Here is a 20,352-nt window from a genome sequence, read left to right on the forward strand (position 1 = left end):
GCCCAGCCTGGACCCAATTCAAATCTGAGCCCATCCCAAACAACTTTATAAAGGCCACAGCACCAGACAGACAAATAATAACAAGCTCTTCGGGCCCCTCCCACAGTCCTTGCCCTCAAGCATGAGTGCCCTGCGCTAACACAGTATAAATTTGCAGCCAAATCATGCTCCTCATAGGCAATTTTAACATTGAGCTTGTCACATTCGACATACAACAGGACTCAAATTGGAATATTTAGCACGCTCGGCATTTAACAAGGATCGGCTCTAAATATCATTATATTGTTTACGGGTAACCTAACTATAATATAACACATTCTACCTAGAAGGAACCATTAAATATTAGGGGTGGTGGGTGGGAAAGCAGCTCCTGGGATGGGCCAAAGAAGACAAAGAGGAAGGCTGGAGGGGCTGATGTCACCCTTTAACCCTCTTGCCATCCCTCCCAAGGGTTGATTGTATCAGTTCTGGGTACACACTGCTTCAAGGCCATGCAGCCTGCCAGGACATGCCTAGAAATGGTTGCACAGCCATACGGGCACAACTCCATATGGCTGGAAACAAAGAAAGGGTTGGACCGGGAGGCCAGACCAGAAGAGGGGGCCCCCCTTTGCAGGGCCCAATTCACCAGGGTGTGAACTGCCTCTGCACCTTGCAGCAGCAACGAATCTTGTGTACAGAGGGTGGAAAGGTGAAGGCAGTCCACCCCATTATCGGCAGCATCTGTGTGTAAAAAGGTATGTTTTTTTATTTAACCATTGCTTTAAACTGGATCCCAAAGAATAATTTGTGGGATCCTGGTGTCCTTCTGCTTTATTTCTCTCAACACCTCTCAGTTCATAAGCGCCTAATCGGTGGCAGGAGGGATCTGATGAAGAGAAAAAGGAGGATTTCACAGGGCACTGAATACACCTGGACCACAAGAAAAAAAGTGCTATGGTAGTTCCTGCTAGTGCTCAGCCAGTCCTGAACCCTCTATAAATGGCAAATTCATTATCACGGATGTATGCTGTTTTATGTACAGACAGTGTTAAATTGCTGGACCTTCTATTTTCAAGAAATTTGCTTTCTGGATATATTCCCAATGTCCATATATATGAAGAGCGATGTATTTTCACAGGAAACAGCAGTGTACCTGAAATTTTTGCATCTTTTCTTCAGCTGCAATCTTGTGACTTTTCACATCAGTACCATTGAGCAACTTATGAGGGAATCCATCCTCTTCAGTGCCCAGGTCTGCGTTTTGAGTTTGATCCTCATGGTGTTCTTGATGTTTCAATTTCTGTACTAAATCCTACAATTGTATAAGTTTTGATAGTTATTAATACTTTCTCATAGAACTTGAGTTCATGAAAGATAAAACAGGCAAAGGAAAATAAATGCAAACATCTCCCTGCCATCACTAAAAAAGTTAAACATTTAATCCTCAGAAACATATATAAAGATGACAGATTAAATTATCTAGGCCTTTCCAGACTGCCTGACATAGTAAAATAATAGTTAATGGCAGAAAAAAAGCCACCACCACCCTCGGCCCAGTTATTCCTAAGAATATATACTAGCTGCCAGCCATAGAGTGTCACCACTTCTAAGATATCACTCCTTATCCAGGACAATTTTTGTCATCCTCATCCTTAGTAGTCAACCATCTTGGATATATAAACATACATCATCACCTATTTAGTTCACACCAAGTATTCCCTCTTTCCGTTCCCATGTCAAACCACAAAACTGCTGCCCAAATATCTGGCCTCTTAGGTCTCCCATTCAGCCTGACAGACAAACCAGGCTTCAAAAGATCCTTTTTCTTTCACGACTTCTAGTTATTTCTGTACTTCAGCCTTCCAGACAGGTCTAACTGCTATTTTAACTCTAGGTTCCCAGTATAGCCTGTTAGACAGACCTGGCTACGTGCAACGCCCCTTATCTCAAGCACTTTCGGTACAGTGTGCTATATTCCAGGGCCTAGTTGAAACCACTTGCACTTCCTGTAGCCCTTTTATAGACCATGCAGCCAGCATTTCCTGTGGGCGCTGACGGATGTTATCCCAGCTCTGGTATATAAGGAAGCTCGGTTCCAGCCAGCCAGTTCTTCAGCAACAGGTACCCTGCCGTACTTTGCCTGCAGTATGGGTTGCTTGTTCCTGCTCCTTTTGCCCTGCCTGGGTCCACTCCTGCTCTTTGTCTTGCCTATTCCAGTCCTTGTATCTTCCAGCCCTTGCCCCTGCCTCTCGGACTGTCTTCTAGTAACCTGCTCTCGGCTTGGATTCTGACTTCGCCCGATCTCCACCTGGCCTGGTTACTGATGCTGCCTGACCCTCATAACTAATTTGCGAATTTTATAAAAAAAAATTTTAATGTTGATTTTGCTAGTTTTAGACTTAAGTATGAGTATCCCCATTTGGTTGTTTTTTCTATTCATTTATACTTTAAGTTCATATATATTTTTCATCAGGTTTTTATTTTTTTTTTAGTCACGCCCAGTTTTTGTGAATGACATTTTTTTGTACCATTCTTAGCCATTTAAACTCAGCGTTCTGTGCTGGTGCTTCAAATATGAAGCACTGCGTGGAGACTGTTCACTTTTGATTGGTTTTTAAGGTAAAATTTATTATTTTATATTAATTTTATTTGGACCTTGGTTGTTGTTTGGCCCTTCATTTTATTAACTGTGAGAAAGTGATGTTTTGAATTGTCGGCATTGCTGTCAATGATTTAATCTGTAATATGATTCCTACAAACGGGGCACTGTTTACTGTCTCTTGCCTCCAGTGTCAACCTGAGCATTTATACTTTGGGCTTAATATACACATTTATTTCCTTTCCTCTTATCACACAGATTAGTAGAATTAGTTTATTTGTTACCACTTAGTGACCTTGTCTGTTTTTAATTTATATACGGTCTGACCTTTTAGTTAAATATAATATTTTTGTCATATCCCCTGAAGTCTGATTATGTTTTTACAGGTATCCTATATTAATTACAACTATAAATGGTTACTCCAGTTTTATACATATACAGGTATTTGTTTTATTGTGCCACTGCATTCACTGAATGCTTTCTTCCACTGATATCACAATTTTGGTGCTCTACTCTTTGATATTAGTTATGCGTTGCCCATGTTCTTTCAACATCCATGTTTAAATGCTCTTGTATTGGTTAATATATGCATTCAACATCCACATTTATATGTTACCATTTTATATGTTTTCTTGTCAGTTATAATTTTATTTTATATTTTTTGTAAGTTAAAATTTTGATTTGTTTATATGGTTTTTTTTTAGAAAGTTTTTATAAAAATTATTTTATTTATTAAAGCCCCTGAGGCAGCCACGTATATGGTGGCGAAACTTGGCCAGAGTTGGGCAATTGTAACTCATTTCGTCTCCATCTAAATAAAGTATCTTGAAGGACATTTGGCATCTATTCTATTTTGTTTATCCTGTCCTGACCTTGGCCTGGTTACTGAGGCTGCCTGACCCTCATATCTAAGTCCTGCCGGCCTCCAAACCCAAGGGCCTCAAAGCCTGCGATAGCTTTGGAAAATGAGGCCCTTAGGTGCCTAATGCTGAAAATCAGGACTAAGCTCAAGTTTTTTCCCCACCCCAACTCAGTTTCCACAGCTGCCCACTTTTTGGGCACCTAAATTTAGATATCTAGAGAAAACAGACTCCTAAATTTAGGAGCTCAGCCTTATTCAATTTTCAATTGGGCTGATTCAAGTGCCTAACTCCCAAAGTTAGGCAATTAAAACCCTTTGAATCTGGATCCCTACTTAACATGCATCTAGAATTATACATTTTCTTTCTTGTTTTCTGAGGGGTGGGGGGGTGTTCTTTTTCTTATACTGCACCATTTGCACATGGTTACAGGGCAATATGATAATTGGATGGATTCACATGTAGGTATACATTAAATGCAGTTTTAAAGTGTCATATAGGCAGGGTATCTTAATAACAATGCAATGCCTGAACATTGGTAGAAACAAAACAAAGGCAGTCCATTGTTTGTACCAAACTAATGCAGGTATTGCTAGGAGTACCACAAGGACTTCCAACGTGATTTTATGGATGCTACCTGTAAGCCGCACTGAACACAGTTATGTATGGAAGTTTGTGGCAAATAAGATTTTCAAATGCATATAAAGGATCTCTTTCAGACATTGCTGTCACCAAACATTTTGCTGCCCTGTACCTACAGACGTTGGCTAGGTTGAAAGAAAAAAGTTCACCGAGTCCAGGTTTCTTCTATTTAGCAAACAGTTCTTTCTACAAAGTTGCTATGGTCAGCAATGGACTGGTTAGAACACAAATGCATTTCTAAACTTTAGACCACTCAAAACAAAGGGTGTTCAGCTTTGCCACATGCACCAGTTTTCAACACAGAGCATTAGTCACTGAAATCCCAGTTTGAGAATTTGCTGTCATAGCACCTCCCATCACTAAAAAGCACACAGAAATGTTAAAAGATCATCAGCAATGTAGCAAATCTTGCAATTTGAGTACTCTGGTGATTAGCTTTTTTTTTTGTTTTGTTTTTCCTTTCATTGCTGGAACTGACAGTGCAACTGTAATAATGTTATTTCACTACCTCCATCCCACTTTTAACAGATGGGGGCTACCTTTCTGGTCACCTTGCACCAGAATTTGACAGGCCATGGAGTATGCAGCTGCATTTGAAATGGAAAACAAGAAATCCATGATGATGCCATTTATTCGCATGTAGATATGATTGTAGCTCACTGTCCAAAAAAGCAAAAAAAAAAAATTCTATTTATTTATTTATTTTAAATAAGTCATGTTTCTAACCTGCAGTCGAATAAGGAGGTGTTCATGAAGATATTTTATTTCTAACCATAATTCTTCAAAACAGGAATCCTGGGTACAGCCGAGAAGATAATCTCCTTGGATTTTTAGCTCATAGAGTGCAGGTGTCAAGTCTTCTGCTTCCTGCAGCAGCATTTTGCAGTTTACTAACTGAGCTTGTTTTTCTTGCAAGCTGGACTGAGGCTCAAAGCAGATCAGTTCCTGCTTCGTCTGTAATTCTTTTAGTCTTAAACTCAAGTCTTCTTTATCTTGTATATATCTGTCCCTTTGAAGAAGAATTAAAAATATATATATATTAACCAGAACATTTGATGAAAAGCATTACACAGCAAATACGCTTTAAACATGTTACACACATCATTCAGCTATCCTTAAAACTGCACAGTGCTTAAGGGCAAAAAAGTACATTGTAATATATAAGTTTAGGGTCAATTTTCAGAGAGCGGCTCCTAAATCAGCCCATCTGAAGACTGACTAGGTCATGAAGCCCTAAATTTGAAGTGAGGGGGGGGGGGGGGGAGTTGGGCACCTAGTGCTGGTTTACAGCATGAGGCACCTAACTTACTGGAAGATGCATCAAGCTGTGGTAGTGCTCTAACGCGTTAAGCAGCATATATCGCACAGTATTTTGCATGTTACCATTCCTTCTACCCTCCCCTATTACAATGATCTGCATGCATGAATAATGTAAATAACATCATGAATAGGCAATCCTATGCAAATATTTTATCACGGCTGACTGAAAAGGTGGTCAACTGCGATAAAATACCACCAGCTATTTCAAATGAGGCAAAGGTGAGGCGGGAGCCCTGGGAACCTAATGCAGGTCCCGAGGCTCCTGCCTCACATTTAAGGTGCTAGCCAACCAAAAAGAACAAAAAACAAACATTGCGGCTCGATAAAAGGTTGAGCCAGGGTCAGTGCTGCAGTGCTGACCCTCGGCTTAACCCAAAGCTGCCACTCAAGGCAGCCCCAACTCCCCCAAACTAAAAAAAAAAAAAGGCAGAAAATTTAGCCGCACAGAGGTGGCCTTGCTCCCCCAAAAAGAACATTAAAATAGCCCTTGACCCCCACTCCTCTTCCCAAAGGTGATGTTAAATTAAACACTGGTGACTCAGTAGGCCCCCTTCCCCCCCCCCCACCCCATCCAAAAAAAGATTTTTAAATGAAATAAGTGGTCCGGTGTAGGGCCTCCCACCCCTCAAGTTGCTCATCCCCCACCCGAGCCCCCTCTCACACTCCCTTAGCCTTAGAAATAAGAGTGGGGATCCCGATATGACCTTATCCCAGCAATGTGATTGGACCCAGGCGGATCCTGCCCCAATCACACAGCTGGGGCAAGGTCGGGTGAGTGCCATTTTTAAAAATGGCGCTGACCAGGCCAGGTGTGAGGGAGCACCCCGGCCTCACCGTGGGATTCCACACATTTCTATGGTTCAGGGGGTGTGGGGGGGGGGGGTTCAAGGGGACCCCGAACCCGGACTACTTATTTTAATTTATAATTTTTTGGGGGGGGGGGGGGAGACCACTGAGCCACTGTTTAATTTAAAATCATCTTTGGGAGGGGGAGGGGGTGACTTTAAATGTTGAACTTTGTGGAGGGTAGCGGGGCCAGGGCCATGCAGACTCATATCTATTTTTAAACTTCTGGGTAGTTGGGGCTACCTCGAGAGGCGACTCCAGGTTCAGCTGGAGGTCAGCACTGACCAGCACCAAGCTTCCCCATTTTCCCAGGACACTTTTCGGGGGGGGGGGGGGGGGAAGGGGACAGTGGCCCTTTAAGGCGATGGCGGTTCTATGAGGTTGGAGCCGCCAACTTCTTCTATTGTACCGAACTGTTTGGCCACGAGAGAAAAAAATGCGCCATAAAGCTGCGATATGTTTTCAGGGGAGGGGAACCCACTATCGTAGCGACACCCCCCCCCCCACACACACACAATAACGGGACCCCTCTCCCGTGAAAATACATCGCAGTTTAGTTGCTCTAGGCCTTAGGCACCAAAATCTGGACAAATGAATTACAGGCCTAAATTTATTTAGTTTTCAGGTACAAATTAGCCACCTATGTATGCCCGAAAAACCACCTAAATTTAGGGCCTTAAGTGAAGCATTGAGGCGGGATTTTCAAAAGGCTTAACCGGCTTATCTTTGGGAGTTAGCCAGTTAAACCTTCCCCATTTAAAACTGTCCCTATCTAACTAGCCAACTTTAACTGGCTACATGCAAGGTGCACAAGTTTAGCCTGTTACAAAATGGGCAGCCCTGGGGACAGAAGATACGTTGGTAGAAAAAGTTAAGTAGTTTGCCCTTAATTTCATTGCTAACCTCCTAACTTGGCCGGGCAAATCTAGTTGCTGCAATAGCAGACCCAAATTTGGCTGGCTCATGAATGCTCCCTGCAACACAAAAAAGAAAAAAAAAGTTCTCAGCCCCTCACCCAAATTTAAAAAAAAGAAGGGGCTAGCTGCCCTGATTCTCCTCCCATCATCCAAAATAAAGCAAAAAAATAAATAAAAAAATATATATGTAATAGTGCCCAGCTACCTGCCTCCCTCTTACCTGACATTAAGTACTGGGCTGACCCAAATCTCCGGATAAGAAAGAAAGACCCAAATGCTCCCTTCAATTCTTCTTCCCCTCCTGATTCCCATCTCCGGAAATCCCTCCCAAACACCCCGCTCCTCTCAAGCTTTTCCCCTAAGCCAAGCTTGGAGGAGGAAAACATTTCAAATCAAAAAATCACATATCATCCGTTAGAAAAGGATACAGTTTAAAATACAGATTCTGTACTATAGGCGTGCTAGATTTACTTTTGACATATCACATTTACAGAAATCAAGAGCTTTTCTAAACTTTGCTTCATTCAATTAAGTCACCTGTCAGCCTTTTAAAGCAGTAATCGTACCTGAGATGCTCAGTAGCTGAATGCATTGTCTCTTCCCATTCCTTTTGAAGATTTAAAATAGTTTGCTGGATTTCAGAGTTTTCATTTCTTTTGGTACTTTTCTCAATTAAGGATTCACCCATAAATCTGAGGTCTTTTATTTTAGCGCCCCCCTCAGCTTTAAGTGCAATGATTTCCTACAATATGTAAAACCAAGATCAATATGAAAAATGTGTCAGCAACAATTAGTTTGGTTTAACAGGATCCCAAAATTTCAGCAACTTAAATATATAGCATGTGAAATTATGCAAAAATCTACATTTTGTTAGCAATCTATTATGCCATGTAATGAAGACACAACCACAATAGGCAACAATTGGTGTAGAACAAGACATGGTACTGGCCTTATACACTGGTGCCCTATGACATATGCTACTAAGTAGACATGTAGAGCAATTCACAATTTAAAGGACATCCACTGAATTTTCCCTGGCATACAGGTGAAAATTCAAAGGAAAATCTGAAATATCCATTTTGGATTTCATGACAATTTGAAAGCAGGTCAGATGATCTGACAAAAATTACTTTGCATTTTTCAGACTTTCTTAAAAAAGGAAAAAGAATCACCAAACAATCGGATGAAATCTCAACACTTTTTCAGATTTATCACTTTGCTCAAACAACCCAATTTGAAGAAATTCACAAATCTCTTATTAGCAAGTATGCTTCAAACTGCTAACGATCTTCTCACTAGCAAAACTAATGATTTTCTTTAGTATATGTTCTAGTAATTCTTGGATCTTATATATACCTATAAAGGATGATTTAGGGCCTCATTTTCTAAAGTATCGCAGGCCTGCGATACTTTAGGGAATGAGGGGCGGGGGGCCGAAACGGGGGGGCGGGCCTGCACTAGCCAGCAGCGATCCCACCGTTGCGGAGCAATCGCTGCCGGTTTAGCACCCAATAGCGCCACCATAGAAGGTGTAGCTATTGGGCGCGAACTCGGACGCGAAAAGGGCCTTACCTTTTTGTTGTCCGCGGCGTCTTTGCGGAGTCGGCCCCGGTGACGCCCCGACTCCTTCTCTTCCGGGGCCAACTCCGGCCTTAGAGATTAATGTTTTGACAGGTAATGTCTTAAATTTACTTTGTTTTTGTAGTTCTTTAAGAATTATTTATTTATTTATTTATTTATTGTTTTTGTTGTACCGAGTTTCATGACAGGCATCACATCAACCCGGTTTACAATTAACAAAGTGTATAAAACATAACATAACATGAAACAATGTTCTCAAAAAGAACCTTGAACTTTAAATATCGTGAATCAGATAAAGGAATTGAGAAAGTTACAATAAATCAGGGAAATCAACTTGGAACTGGAAAAGGGGGAGAAATTGCACAGAGCAATATTTACATTTCAGTCTATTAATGTAATAGAGTAGCATAGTGAGTAAATAAGAATATGTGAGAAACTGTGGCAATACCTCACTATGGAACGGAACATAAATAACCAAAAGCATAAATACGACAGTGGTATGATAAAAGTTCAGCAGGTATTGATGATTGTCAATTAAGGTTGATTGAATTGTATTTGGTCCAGTTATTGGATAAGAGTTTGTGCTGTTTAATAGAGGTATTATTCAAGGCTTGGAAATGCTTTTTTGAAAAGCCAAGTTTTTAGTCTTTTCCTAAATGTTAGAGAGCATGGCTCCTGTCTCAAATCTGGTGGGATAGAGTTCCAGAGAGTTGGACCTGCTGAAGAGAAGACTCTGAGACTCAATGATTTATGTTGGTAGGTTTTGGCCTTTGGTATTTGGAGTGACTCTTTGTAGCATTCCCTGATGGGTCTAGCGGAAGTGTATTTTTTAAGAGGTATTTGTAGGTCGAGGTGCGTGTTTTGGTTGATAGTTTTGTATATGATGTTGATGGTTTTATACATGATTCTATAGTGGATCGGTAGCCAATGGAGGTTTTTGAGGATAGGTGAGATGTGGTCCATTTTCCTGGAGTTTGTGAGGACTCTGGCTGCAGAGTTCTGGACCATTTGTAGAGGTTTGGTATAGGAAGCTGGGAGGCCTAGTAGTAATGAGTTGCAATAATCTAATTTGGAAAAGATTATTGCTTGCAAAATTGTTCTAAAGTCTTGGGCGTGAAAAAGTGGTTTAATTCTTTTCAGGATATGTAATTTGTAGAAGCAGTCCTTGGTGGTTTGGTTAATGAAAGGTTTGAGGTTGAGTCGATTGTCCAGGATGGCTCCTAAATCTCTTACATGGGCTGTTTGAAGGAGTGTGGGTGGTTTTGGGTGTGTATTTTTGTTTTCCGGTGATATGAGCAGGAATTCTGTTTTAGAAGCATTAAGTACCAGGTTTAGACTGGTGAGGAGAAGTTTAATTTCTACTAAGCAACTGTCCCAGTATTCCATTGTTTTAGATATTGATTCTTTTATGGGGATCACGATCTGTACGTCGTCTGCGAAAAGGAAGGAATTATGTATAATAATTGATTGAATAATATGTAAAAGTTGGAAAATTTTCCTAAATTTATTTTTTGTTAAAAGAGCAATAAATAAAATAAATAAAAATAAAAAAAAATACCAACTAGGCTGCCACAGGGTACAGAAACAGATTTAACTGCATTCCTTGAAACATCAACAGAGGAACAAGTTGAATATCGAGGGACACTCTTGGTATCATTTGTTTTTTCAATGGATAGAAATTCAGTATTGAGTTTGTTTTTTCGGAACAGAAGTAAAATATACTTAGGGCAAAAGATTTGAGTATACCCAGACATCACCCGGGCTACCCAAATCCGAAGGAGAACGTTTCTGGAAATGTGCCAAGAATCTAGACAGCTGGGTGCAAAAATTTCAGTTAGGTACTCTTGAAAATGCCTTGTAAATTTGAATAATATTAGTTCTCACAGGACAAGCAGGATGGTAGTCCTCACATATGGGGTGACATCACAGGATGGAGCCCTTTACGGAAAACCTTTCTGTCAAAGTTTCTATAAAGCTTTGACCGACACTGGCACACTGAATGCACTGAGCATGCTCAGCCTGCAATTATCCCTGTGACCACAGGTGTCTCCCTCAGTCTTTTTTCTACTCTGCAGTAAGTATAGCGGTTAGGAGCTCTGTGAGAAATTCTAACACTTTTTCCACACGGAAACACAAACTTTTACTTCACAAACACTTTTTCCCTGCACGGGTCTCCCTTCGCATACATTTATTCGACGCTTGGTGAGTACTATGCCCTGTTTTTCAGCCGGGTCCTGTCACCTCCCTGGCCTGCCAACCGATTGCGGCCTTCCCTCTCCCTATGTTTTCATAGTTAGCCACACATAGCCTGTGAGTGTCCCTCTGTGACACTCTGCCTGATTATTAGTGCTAGTGGAACAGGGACTTCCACGGTTTCTGTTGCCACCAGGGCCTCTGTCGAATCCAGGTCCTTCGATTTCCTCAGTACCCTCGTGCAGTCGATGCCCCCATCGCTACCCCCTTCTAGACCGTCCTGCATTCTTCGATGCCATCGGTACCCCGCCCCTACGGGTACATTGATGCCATCATCCCTGCATCGATTCTATCAGTGCCATCCATTTTTTTCATCCATGGCACTGATTTTTCCCTGGGTTTCAACAATGCCATCATTGCTCGGATGGATGCCATCAATGCACACCCTTGTGTCGTCTGTGCCATCGTTACCCGGGTCGATACCATCATCGCCCAGGGCACTTCCATCGATGCCATCGTTTATTTTATCGATGTCATCGGTGCCCTCGATGCCCAGGTCGATTCCATCATCGATTCCATCGATGCCTGTGTCGGTCGATTCCATCAGTGGCATCGATGCCCGGGTCAGTTCCATCGATGCCAGTGTCGATTCCATCGATGCCAATGTCGATTCCATCGATGGCATCGATGCCAACGGTGCCATTGATGCCGTCGACGCCCGTGCCATGCCGATACCTGTGGCCATGCCACCGATGCCATCGGCACCCGCCTCCATCATCGATGCCGTCGACACCCACGTCATTTCCATTGATGTCTTCGACGTTCCTATCAACGCGGTCATTGACTCCGTTGATGCCAGCATCATTTTTTCCGATGCCAACGATGTTTTTCGATTTCTCGATGCCACATCATTTCCATAGATACCTACGCCGATGCCATCAGTGCTTTTGTCATTGTTATCCTTGCTCTGCCCGGGTCATCGACGTTTTTCATACCGTATATATATTTTTGATGATGCCCTCGAGGCCGCGTCGGCCGCCATCGACACCATCAATACCGACAAAGCACCTCCACGTAATGCCCTCATCTAAACGCAGTGCTCCATGCTTTGGGTTCTTCTTAAAGCCCGGTCTTAGCCTACGACACTACATAGTGCCAGGAGCAGTGCAGGCATGCTGACAGTCTGTCAACATTCGCCATCCAAGAAAGCAAGGGCATCCACCTCGGTGCTAGGGAAAGACCGGGCCGAGCACCGTGGTGCTCATTGTCACCGGCATAGTGACTGTCCGCCACCGACGCCATCCAGCACATCGGTGCTATCCTTCTCGGTGCTGGAGAACACCCGGGCCGAGCAACATCACCACTGCCATCGCCACTGTTCCGCACAATGCTGGCAGTCCTTGGTGCTCCAGAAACACCGGAATGAGTTCGAAAGAATTCTGGACTGGCATCACGACACATCGAGCCGCTGCAACGAGGGCCGGGTTCATGAGTCATAATAGCTCCCCTGTACCCGAGGCGTGCCCCACCGACATCGGTGCGGGTTTGTGGCCCTCCACAAATTACTGTGGTAGCGCCAGCCACGCTCAGCCTGTCTCCTCTATACCTGCGCTACCATACCAGGTTTCAGAGTTGAGATGGACATTACGTCCGACAGGCTACCCCTCGATGACTCCTGAAATCCATGGAGCCATCAACCTTCACCAGCTCATCCTTCGGTGATCCACGTCGAATGGTAAGTAGTCTAATCCCGCTTCAGCGGCATTCCCATTGAGATCTGTTCTCTAATTCGGGCCACATGGTTTGAAAGGTTCTAAGGTCGCCTGTCTTCCAAGAACCGTATTAGTGTCACATATCGCTATTGATAGCTATGTCAGACACCATACCAAGAGAACCTCTTTACCATTTATTTGGGATTGCATCAGGACATCCTCCCGTTGTCAGCAACGGGACCCTGTACTGATTAATACTCTGGCTTCTAGTTCCTAATTCAGGACCGAAGTTCCAGATGGATCTGCTAAACACGAGATCCAGAAAATACTGCCTCAAGTGCAAGTCCACCTCGAAACCTGGCGACAGGTCTCGACGTGTGCTTGTACAGCACACACAAATGCGGGTAAGACTTTACCGCTCACGCTCCCTTGGGAGGTTACATGATATCCAGGTTACATCAGCCCCACCAGTTTGACACCTCCGGGTCTCTCAACTTGCTGGATGTCAGAGCAGCCACCCCACTCTGTACCAAGATTCACTCCCCCGGACACTACAAAGCACAGGGGAGTTTGGGGGGGGTTGGGGAGTTTTAATTTCACTATTCTTTCTTTCAAAAGAAAGTAGTCTCTGCCCATCCTGGACCTCAGAAATACCAACTTTCTTCAGAAAGCACAGGTAAAATGGTATCTCTCGTCACCATGCTTCCATATCACAGTAAGTAGATTGCCTCTAATCTTTCTATGTGCTTCATGGTGAGTCAACAATATTACAATCCCAAGCTCTGCCGGTTGCACCAGCTCCGGCAACTGGGGTATTTCATTAAATCACTATCGGTGACTGCTGTTTCTCTATGGAGTACAACATCATTCACGTTTTTCCTTGCATGGACAGCTGCATAACCACAGTCAATCCAAGCAAGGAGCTCTAACTTCTTCATGACTCACTATAAATCTACTAGCTGGAATTGCTGTCACTGCCATAAATCCCTTATAGAACACTTCTGGACACCACAGTCACAACGACCTTTCTGTCCAGCAACCGCACAGACATTCTAACAAATTTCTATATGTCCCTGCACACATATTCCATAACTTCAGCCCCTCAAGTCTTTCATTGTCGAGCCATGGGGTTTTTTCACTATGCATTTTCCTCATAGATCCAAAATTGCTATGGGTTAGGTTCAGTGAAATTTTATTATCAGTGGGTCTAAGCTGTTCAACCACTTTCATCCCTCATCCATATTGCAGATCTAGAACCAAAACCTAGTCTGCTCCTGCTAATGCTCGCATTTACTCAGGATTGTAAAGTTTGACCTAACATCTTCTCAACCCAATATGAGTCTATTCCGCTCCAGACACAGTTTCACATGAACTTCCTGGAGCTTGCAGCCATGAGTTATGCCCTTAAGCCTTCCAATACTGCCTCTGCAACAAATATTTGTGCATACAGACAGACAGCATAGGGACAATGTGCTTTTCCAACACACAAGCACGCATAACCTCTTAGCTGCTATGCTAGGAAGCTCCGCAGCTCTACCCTTGGCCCTTGCTCGCTCCATGCATCCTCGGGCCACTTATCTGACAGACTTACTGAACGCACTAACAGAACTTCTCCATATAGGTTTCCATCCTCTTGAATGGTCTTGGACTACATGTGTAGCAAGAGAAATCTTCTAGGGCAGAGGTCAACCTAACTTGCCCTCTGCGTCCGCATCGAACCATACGGTGCATGGATTCTCCTCCCTACACACGTTTCCAATGCGTTCCCATAGGCGCTTTTGTTCCAACAAGGCCCTATTATATGTGTCTCTTCCACTGTCTCTCATAGCCAGCACTCTTCTAATGCTGAAACGGGACGGGGTTCACTGTTCCTCAGATCCACGTCTTGGCCGAGACCAGTATGCTTCCCATGCTTCTCGGTCTATCACACCAGTAACCAATTCGCCTTTTCACAAGTCAGTCTCATATCAGACTCACTGATGTTCTCAGGTACTGGTAGCGTCACAAAAACCCTTCCACACCCAAATCCTACCATTCAAAATGGCATGATTTACCACATGACGCTTACAAAAGGGTTTTACCCTTTTTCTTTTTTCTACACCACTCTTTTTTCTTACTCCCTTGGATTCTGCTCCCCAGACATCCTTCACATGGGTACATCTCGGTTCCAATTGACATACCACTTGGGAGTGGGGATACCCGTTTAACGGTCAACCCCTTCTGAGTCAGCTTACCATGGATTATCCACTGATCAAGCCGCCTCTGTTTTCACTAGTCACGGAATGGGACATGTAATTCGTGCTTACAAGACTCATACGTTCTCCGTTCGAGCCTTTCCATTCCTCTCACTTAACAGTCTGCCATGGGGAACTTTTTCCCCTCATAGACATCACTTCTACCAACAGGGTCAGAGAGTTACAAACCTTGTTACCTACTCACCCGACCCTGCTTTCCTCCGTGACCAAGTGGTTTTACGTTTTCAACTTCATATCCTTTTTAAGGTAGATGTTGTATCTTACCTTACTCAGAATATACTCTGCCCACTTTCCCAACACCTCTCTCTCACCAAAGCAAGAGGGTTTTTCCACTCCTTGGACTGTAATAGTGCACTTGCATTCTATCTAGACTGCACTACATTCCATAGGAATTCCACCTAACTCTTTCCTTCTGTGGCAAGAGCCAAGCTGCGAGTTCCAGTGGGCAAACAGACCTATTCCTCCTAATTGATGGTCTGTATCTCTTTTTCCTACCAACAAGCAGGCATTTCACTACAACACTGTGTGTAACCACACTCTGTTCCATCCGTCCCAGCCTCCATAGCTTACCTTGGGCCGGTGCTGCTTGTACATATTTATCAGGCGCGACCTGAGCTCTCTCCATACCTTCACAGCCATTATTGCTTAGATACGACTAGCCATCATGCTCCATGTTTGGCCAGTCCATCTACTCCTATTCTTTTCGGTTTAACGACCCAACATCCTTCCACCAACCCATTAAGGGTTTCAGGATGTCCTCCATTCCAAATTCCACCCCCGTCATTGCGCCTTTTGCACGTCTTGGGTGCATTTGGTGCACTCTCGGGTATCCTCAGCTCGGTTACTCACTCATATGTGAGGACTACCATCTTGCTTGTCCTGTGAGAAAGCAAATGTTGCTTACCTATAACAGGTGTTCTCACAGGACAGCAGGATGTTAGTCCTCACGAAACCTACCCAGCACCCCACGGAGTTGGGTCTGTATACGTTTTTACTTTTATTTAGTTTCGCTTGCGCTTTTTGCTGTAAGACGAGACTGAGGGAGACACCTGTGGTCACAGGGATAATTGCAGGCTGAGCATGCTCAGTGTACTCAGTGTGCCAGCGTCAGTCAAAGCTTTATAGAAACTATGACAGAAATGTTTTCTGTACGGGGCTCCATCCTGTGATGTCACCCCATATGTGAGGACTAACATCCTGCTGTCCTGTGAGAACACCTGTTACAGGTAAGCAACATTTGCTGTATCTCTTCTTTGAGCCGTCCCAATTGAGATTTTTGTTGGATAATTTATTTATTTATTTATTAAAGGCTTTTATATACAGACTTTCTTGATACAAATCAAATCAACTCGGTTTACAATGAACTAAGCAGAAAAAAAATAATTAACCAATCAACAAGAGATAAGGAGCATACAGTTACATTATAACAAGGATGCCTTAACTTGGAGTAAGAAATAAAGAAGGGGTGAACGAAAAAGTAAATAAATAAATACTATATACAAAAGAGGGGGGCAAGGAGCCAGCCTCTTTAATAGATAATCATGGAATTGAGGTATCTTCGCTCGGCATTTGTGCTGCTGTGTGCAGCAGTTTCATGCATCGAGCGGGGCTGCGTTGGGTTCAACAGCTGCAGTCTGACAGGTCCATGTCACTTCAGGAGGTGAAGCAGGCAGAACGGCTGGAAGCTGTGGTAGCATATGGTGCGGATGTGCTGTGACCTTATCAAGATGTCCTCTAGGACCATGATGTCAGTGGTCTCAGCAAGGAGACTGCTGAGGTTAAGGAACTGGTCGGTGGATGTGTTGTCCAAGTCTCAATTAGGAGCGCTACCTTTCAAGGGGAAGCTGCTTTTTGGAGGACCTGATAAAGCATCTCGGGGACCATGATTATTTTTTCTGCTGCAGCACAAAACGAAGTGAAGCCATCTTCTCCATCCTCTGGATCTTTGCTGCTCCTTTCTGGGCTCCTCTATAAAATTGGAAGAAGATGAAGAGAAGGGGGAGGAAGCAGGGGAGGAGGCCCGGGATGGATCCTGGGAGTAGGCTGGGGAGGGAGCAGGAGAGGGAGCCCGGGAGGGAGCACAGGAGGAGGCTGGGGAGGGGGGGTAGGAAAAATTGAAAGGGAAGGGGAAACAGAGCAGGAAAGAGAGGGGAGGTGTGAACAGACGGGGGAAGAAGAGACAGCAGGGATGGGAGAGGAGGAGGGACGGATATCAACAGAGGTTATCGAGGGGAAAGGAGAAGCAGGCGAGGAAGAAGAGGGAAGGGGAGGAGGAAGGCCAATGGCTTCATTCATAATTTTGCATCCAGGAAGGCCATGTAATCTTCACAATAGTTTAGTTTTCTCTTCAGTTCTAATATGTCTATCTTTTTCTTCCATTTTTCTCAAAAGGTGATCTTCCCACAGTGAAATTCTGTGTCTTTCCCAAATTACCTGTTAATTTTCGTTCCTGTAGTACCAACGGATCAGTCCAGACTCCTGGATTTATTCAGCCCTGCCAGCAGATGGAGACAGAAAAAAGCCTCGCTGACACTACTAAAAAGCCCTGGTGCCACCTGCAGTAGCTCAGTATTTCTCTGTCTCTAGCAGATGGCTGGTGCATAAACCTGCAGTTTTTCCTTTACCCTTGCTTTTTTTTTTTAATAGGATTTTTCGGGTGAGCCTTCCTCCCAGGGGACAGGTTCTCTGGGGAACAATTCCCTGTTCGGTCGAGATGGACCAGTTGAGGTCCAGTTTGTTCCGTGAGGTGTACATCTGGTGGTCCAGATCTCTCCCCTCACAAAGCCGGCCGTGCGGCTTTCAGCACTTCTTTTTTCACAGGGGTTTTTCTCTCCTTTTAATTCAGAAACTGAGTTGAGCTGGACAGCTCCTCTCAGCTACAGGAAAGAAACTTCCCTCTTAGTTTTTTTGTTAGTTTATTAAAGTTAACAAAAAAAAAAAAGTTTTGAAGTGAAGAAAGATGTCGGCTGCTGGTAAGGCTCCGGGGTGACTCCCCCCTGTGGTTCACGTTGAATTTTGTGTTTTAGCAATTTTTTACTTAGATTTTTTGCTGCTCCACCTTTTTTGTTTTCTATAGTCATGGTTCGCAGCTCGGCTTGCCGCACATGTGGGGAGGTCCCAGCGGGTCTTAGCAGGGCAGGCCTTTGCTCTGGGTGTGTTTTGGGGGGGGGGCCCTGCCTCCTCCTGGGAGTCTCAAAACATCAGCAGCTTTGTAGACGCTCGGCTGCTGTGATCAGGCCTGTTTCTAAGGCTTCTGGTGCCTCTGGCTGTGCCGGCACCCTCGAGACGGGAGCAGCAGCCATTTTGCCACCGGATTCGCACGCGCCGCCATTTTCAGAGGGGGAGGGAGATTTGCCTCCGCGGCTTTCCCCGGTGCACCCGGGCTCTTTGAGGGGAAGGGGCCCTCTGGTGGTGCAGATCTGCAGACCCTTTACCACAGGGGCCTGGGGGAGACCAGATCCTATCTTTCCCTGTGGGTTTATGCCCTTTTTCCTCAGGTTTTATTCTCCTGCTGTACCAGGCCTATCTGGCACAGCAGGAAGGGTTAGGGGGTCGCAGCTGCCCCTTACACCTCAGAGTCCGTGTCTGCAGCCTACTGGGCCGAATCAGGGTCCACCATGGCCGTGGGACTCTGTTTTCCCAGGGGTGCCTAGCCCGGGAAGGGCAACGGGGGGCTTACAGGTCCCGGTCCCTCTGGCAGGGGCTGCGTCTGTGACGGGGTCCTCAGTGCAGGCTCTGGTGGCACCTGACATAGATCAAGGGGATGACATAGGGATGCCGTCAGTGACAGAGGGGGATGATCCTAAAATTCTCCGGTTGTTCCGGAGGGAGGAGCTGGACCCTCTGCTTCAAGTTCTTGAGGAGCTTGGTTTGAAAGCTCCTCAGGAGGTTATGGAATTAGATGGGGCAGTTCCCATCCTGGACAGCCTTCGGGCCCCCCCTTCCGCATTCCCCTATCACAGGTCGGTGCGGCAGTTAGTGGAGCATGAGTGGGATTCCCCGGACTCCAATTTGAGGGTAGGGAGAGCTATGGCTAAGCTCTACCTCTTGTCGGAACAAACGTTGGAACTTTTTGTGCTGCCACAAGCGAACGAGGCGGTTTCTGTAGTCAGTAAGAAGACTAAGATCCCGGTGGCAGGGGCCGCGGCTCTAAAGGATGACCAGGATCATAAATTGGAACTACACCTCAAGAGGATTTTTGAGGGGGCGGCATTGGGACTTCGGGCCACCATTTGCTCCAGCTTTATGCAAAGGGCATGTTTACACTGGGTGCAGAATTTCCAGGATGGCCAAACTGGTTCCGGCACATTGGATGCTGACAGCGTGGAGGCATCAGTCGCATATGTGGTGGATGCGCTGTATGACTTGGTGCATTTGCTGTCTCGTGTGATGAGTTTGGCAGTCACGGCCTGACGTTTGCTATGGCTCCGTCACTGGTCTGCGGATGTATCCTCTAAGGCTTAGTTAGGTTCCTTGCCTTTTAAGGGCCATCTCCTGTTTGAGGAACAGCTGATTAAACAATTAAGTGAAACAAAGATACATAAATTACCGGAGGATAAGCCTAGAAATCGCCAGGGGTTTCAGGTCCGGTCCCGTTTTCGGGACAACAGGAGGTCTCGTCCTTCCAGAGGTCCTGTCGGGTCGCAGTCGCAGAAGTCCTTTCAACCGTGGGGCTCAAATTGGGGTCAGTCCTTTCACGGCGGATGAAGGCCTTTCAGGGCTCCCTCAGCTGGGGGACCAACTGTGGTCAAGTCCTCCCAATGAAGCGAGGCCGGTCCACTCCGCCGTTCCCTATATAGGGGGCCGGCTGGCAGATTTCTATGGGGAGTGGATCAAGATTACACAGGATCAGTGGGTTCTCTCGGTAATAAGAAACGGTTACGCTTTAGAGTTTGCACGTCCCATTCGCGACCTTTTCTTAGTCTCCCCCTGCGGGTTCTCGGCAAAGCGTCGGGCGGTTCGGGAGACATTACGCAGGTTGCGAGACTTGGGGGCGGTGATACCGGTGTCTCCTCATAAACAGGGCAGGGGTCATTACTCCATTTATTTTGTGGTTCCGAAAAAAGAGGGTACGTTTCACCCCATCCTGGACCTCAAAAGTCTGTCAATGCATCCTTGAAGATACCGCGGTTCCGCATGGAGACTTTACGTCAGTGATTGCGGGTGCGCTCTCGGGAATTCTTGGCCTCCCTGGATCTGACAGAGGCATATTTACACATTCCCATTCGGCCGACCATCAGCGTTTTCTGAGATTCACAGTAATGGGTCAGCATTTCCAATTTCAAGCTCTTCCCTTTGGGCTGGCCATGGCTCCTCACACATTCACCAAAGTAATGGTGGTGGTGGCAGCAGCTCTTCAGCGAGAGGGAGTGTTGGTGCACCCTTATCTTGACGATTGGTTGATTCAAGAGAAATCGTTGGAGGGGTGCCGTTCTGTGGTCCAGA

General features: G+C 45.0%; 1 protein-coding gene across 3 annotated transcripts in view; it reads right to left on the reverse strand.

The window, feature by feature from the left end:
• The window catches only part of SYNE2 (spectrin repeat containing nuclear envelope protein 2), a 799,865-nt gene that overhangs the window by 409,618 nt on the left and 369,895 nt on the right, over positions 1 to 20,352 (reverse strand). For all 3 annotated transcript variants that reach the window (XM_029598126.1, XM_029598125.1, XM_029598127.1), the window contains exons 43-45: positions 7,733 to 7,908; positions 4,810 to 5,092; positions 1,136 to 1,294 (exon numbers count right to left, since the gene is read on the reverse strand). In XM_029598126.1, the coding sequence (XP_029453986.1) occupies positions 1,136 to 1,294; positions 4,810 to 5,092; positions 7,733 to 7,908 (618 nt within the window). The remainder of the gene's footprint in view (positions 1 to 1,135; positions 1,295 to 4,809; positions 5,093 to 7,732; positions 7,909 to 20,352) is intronic.

This window comes from Rhinatrema bivittatum, chromosome 4 (genome assembly GCF_901001135.1).
Source record: "Rhinatrema bivittatum chromosome 4, aRhiBiv1.1, whole genome shotgun sequence".
Classification (NCBI taxonomy): Eukaryota; Metazoa; Chordata; class Amphibia; order Gymnophiona; family Rhinatrematidae; genus Rhinatrema; species Rhinatrema bivittatum.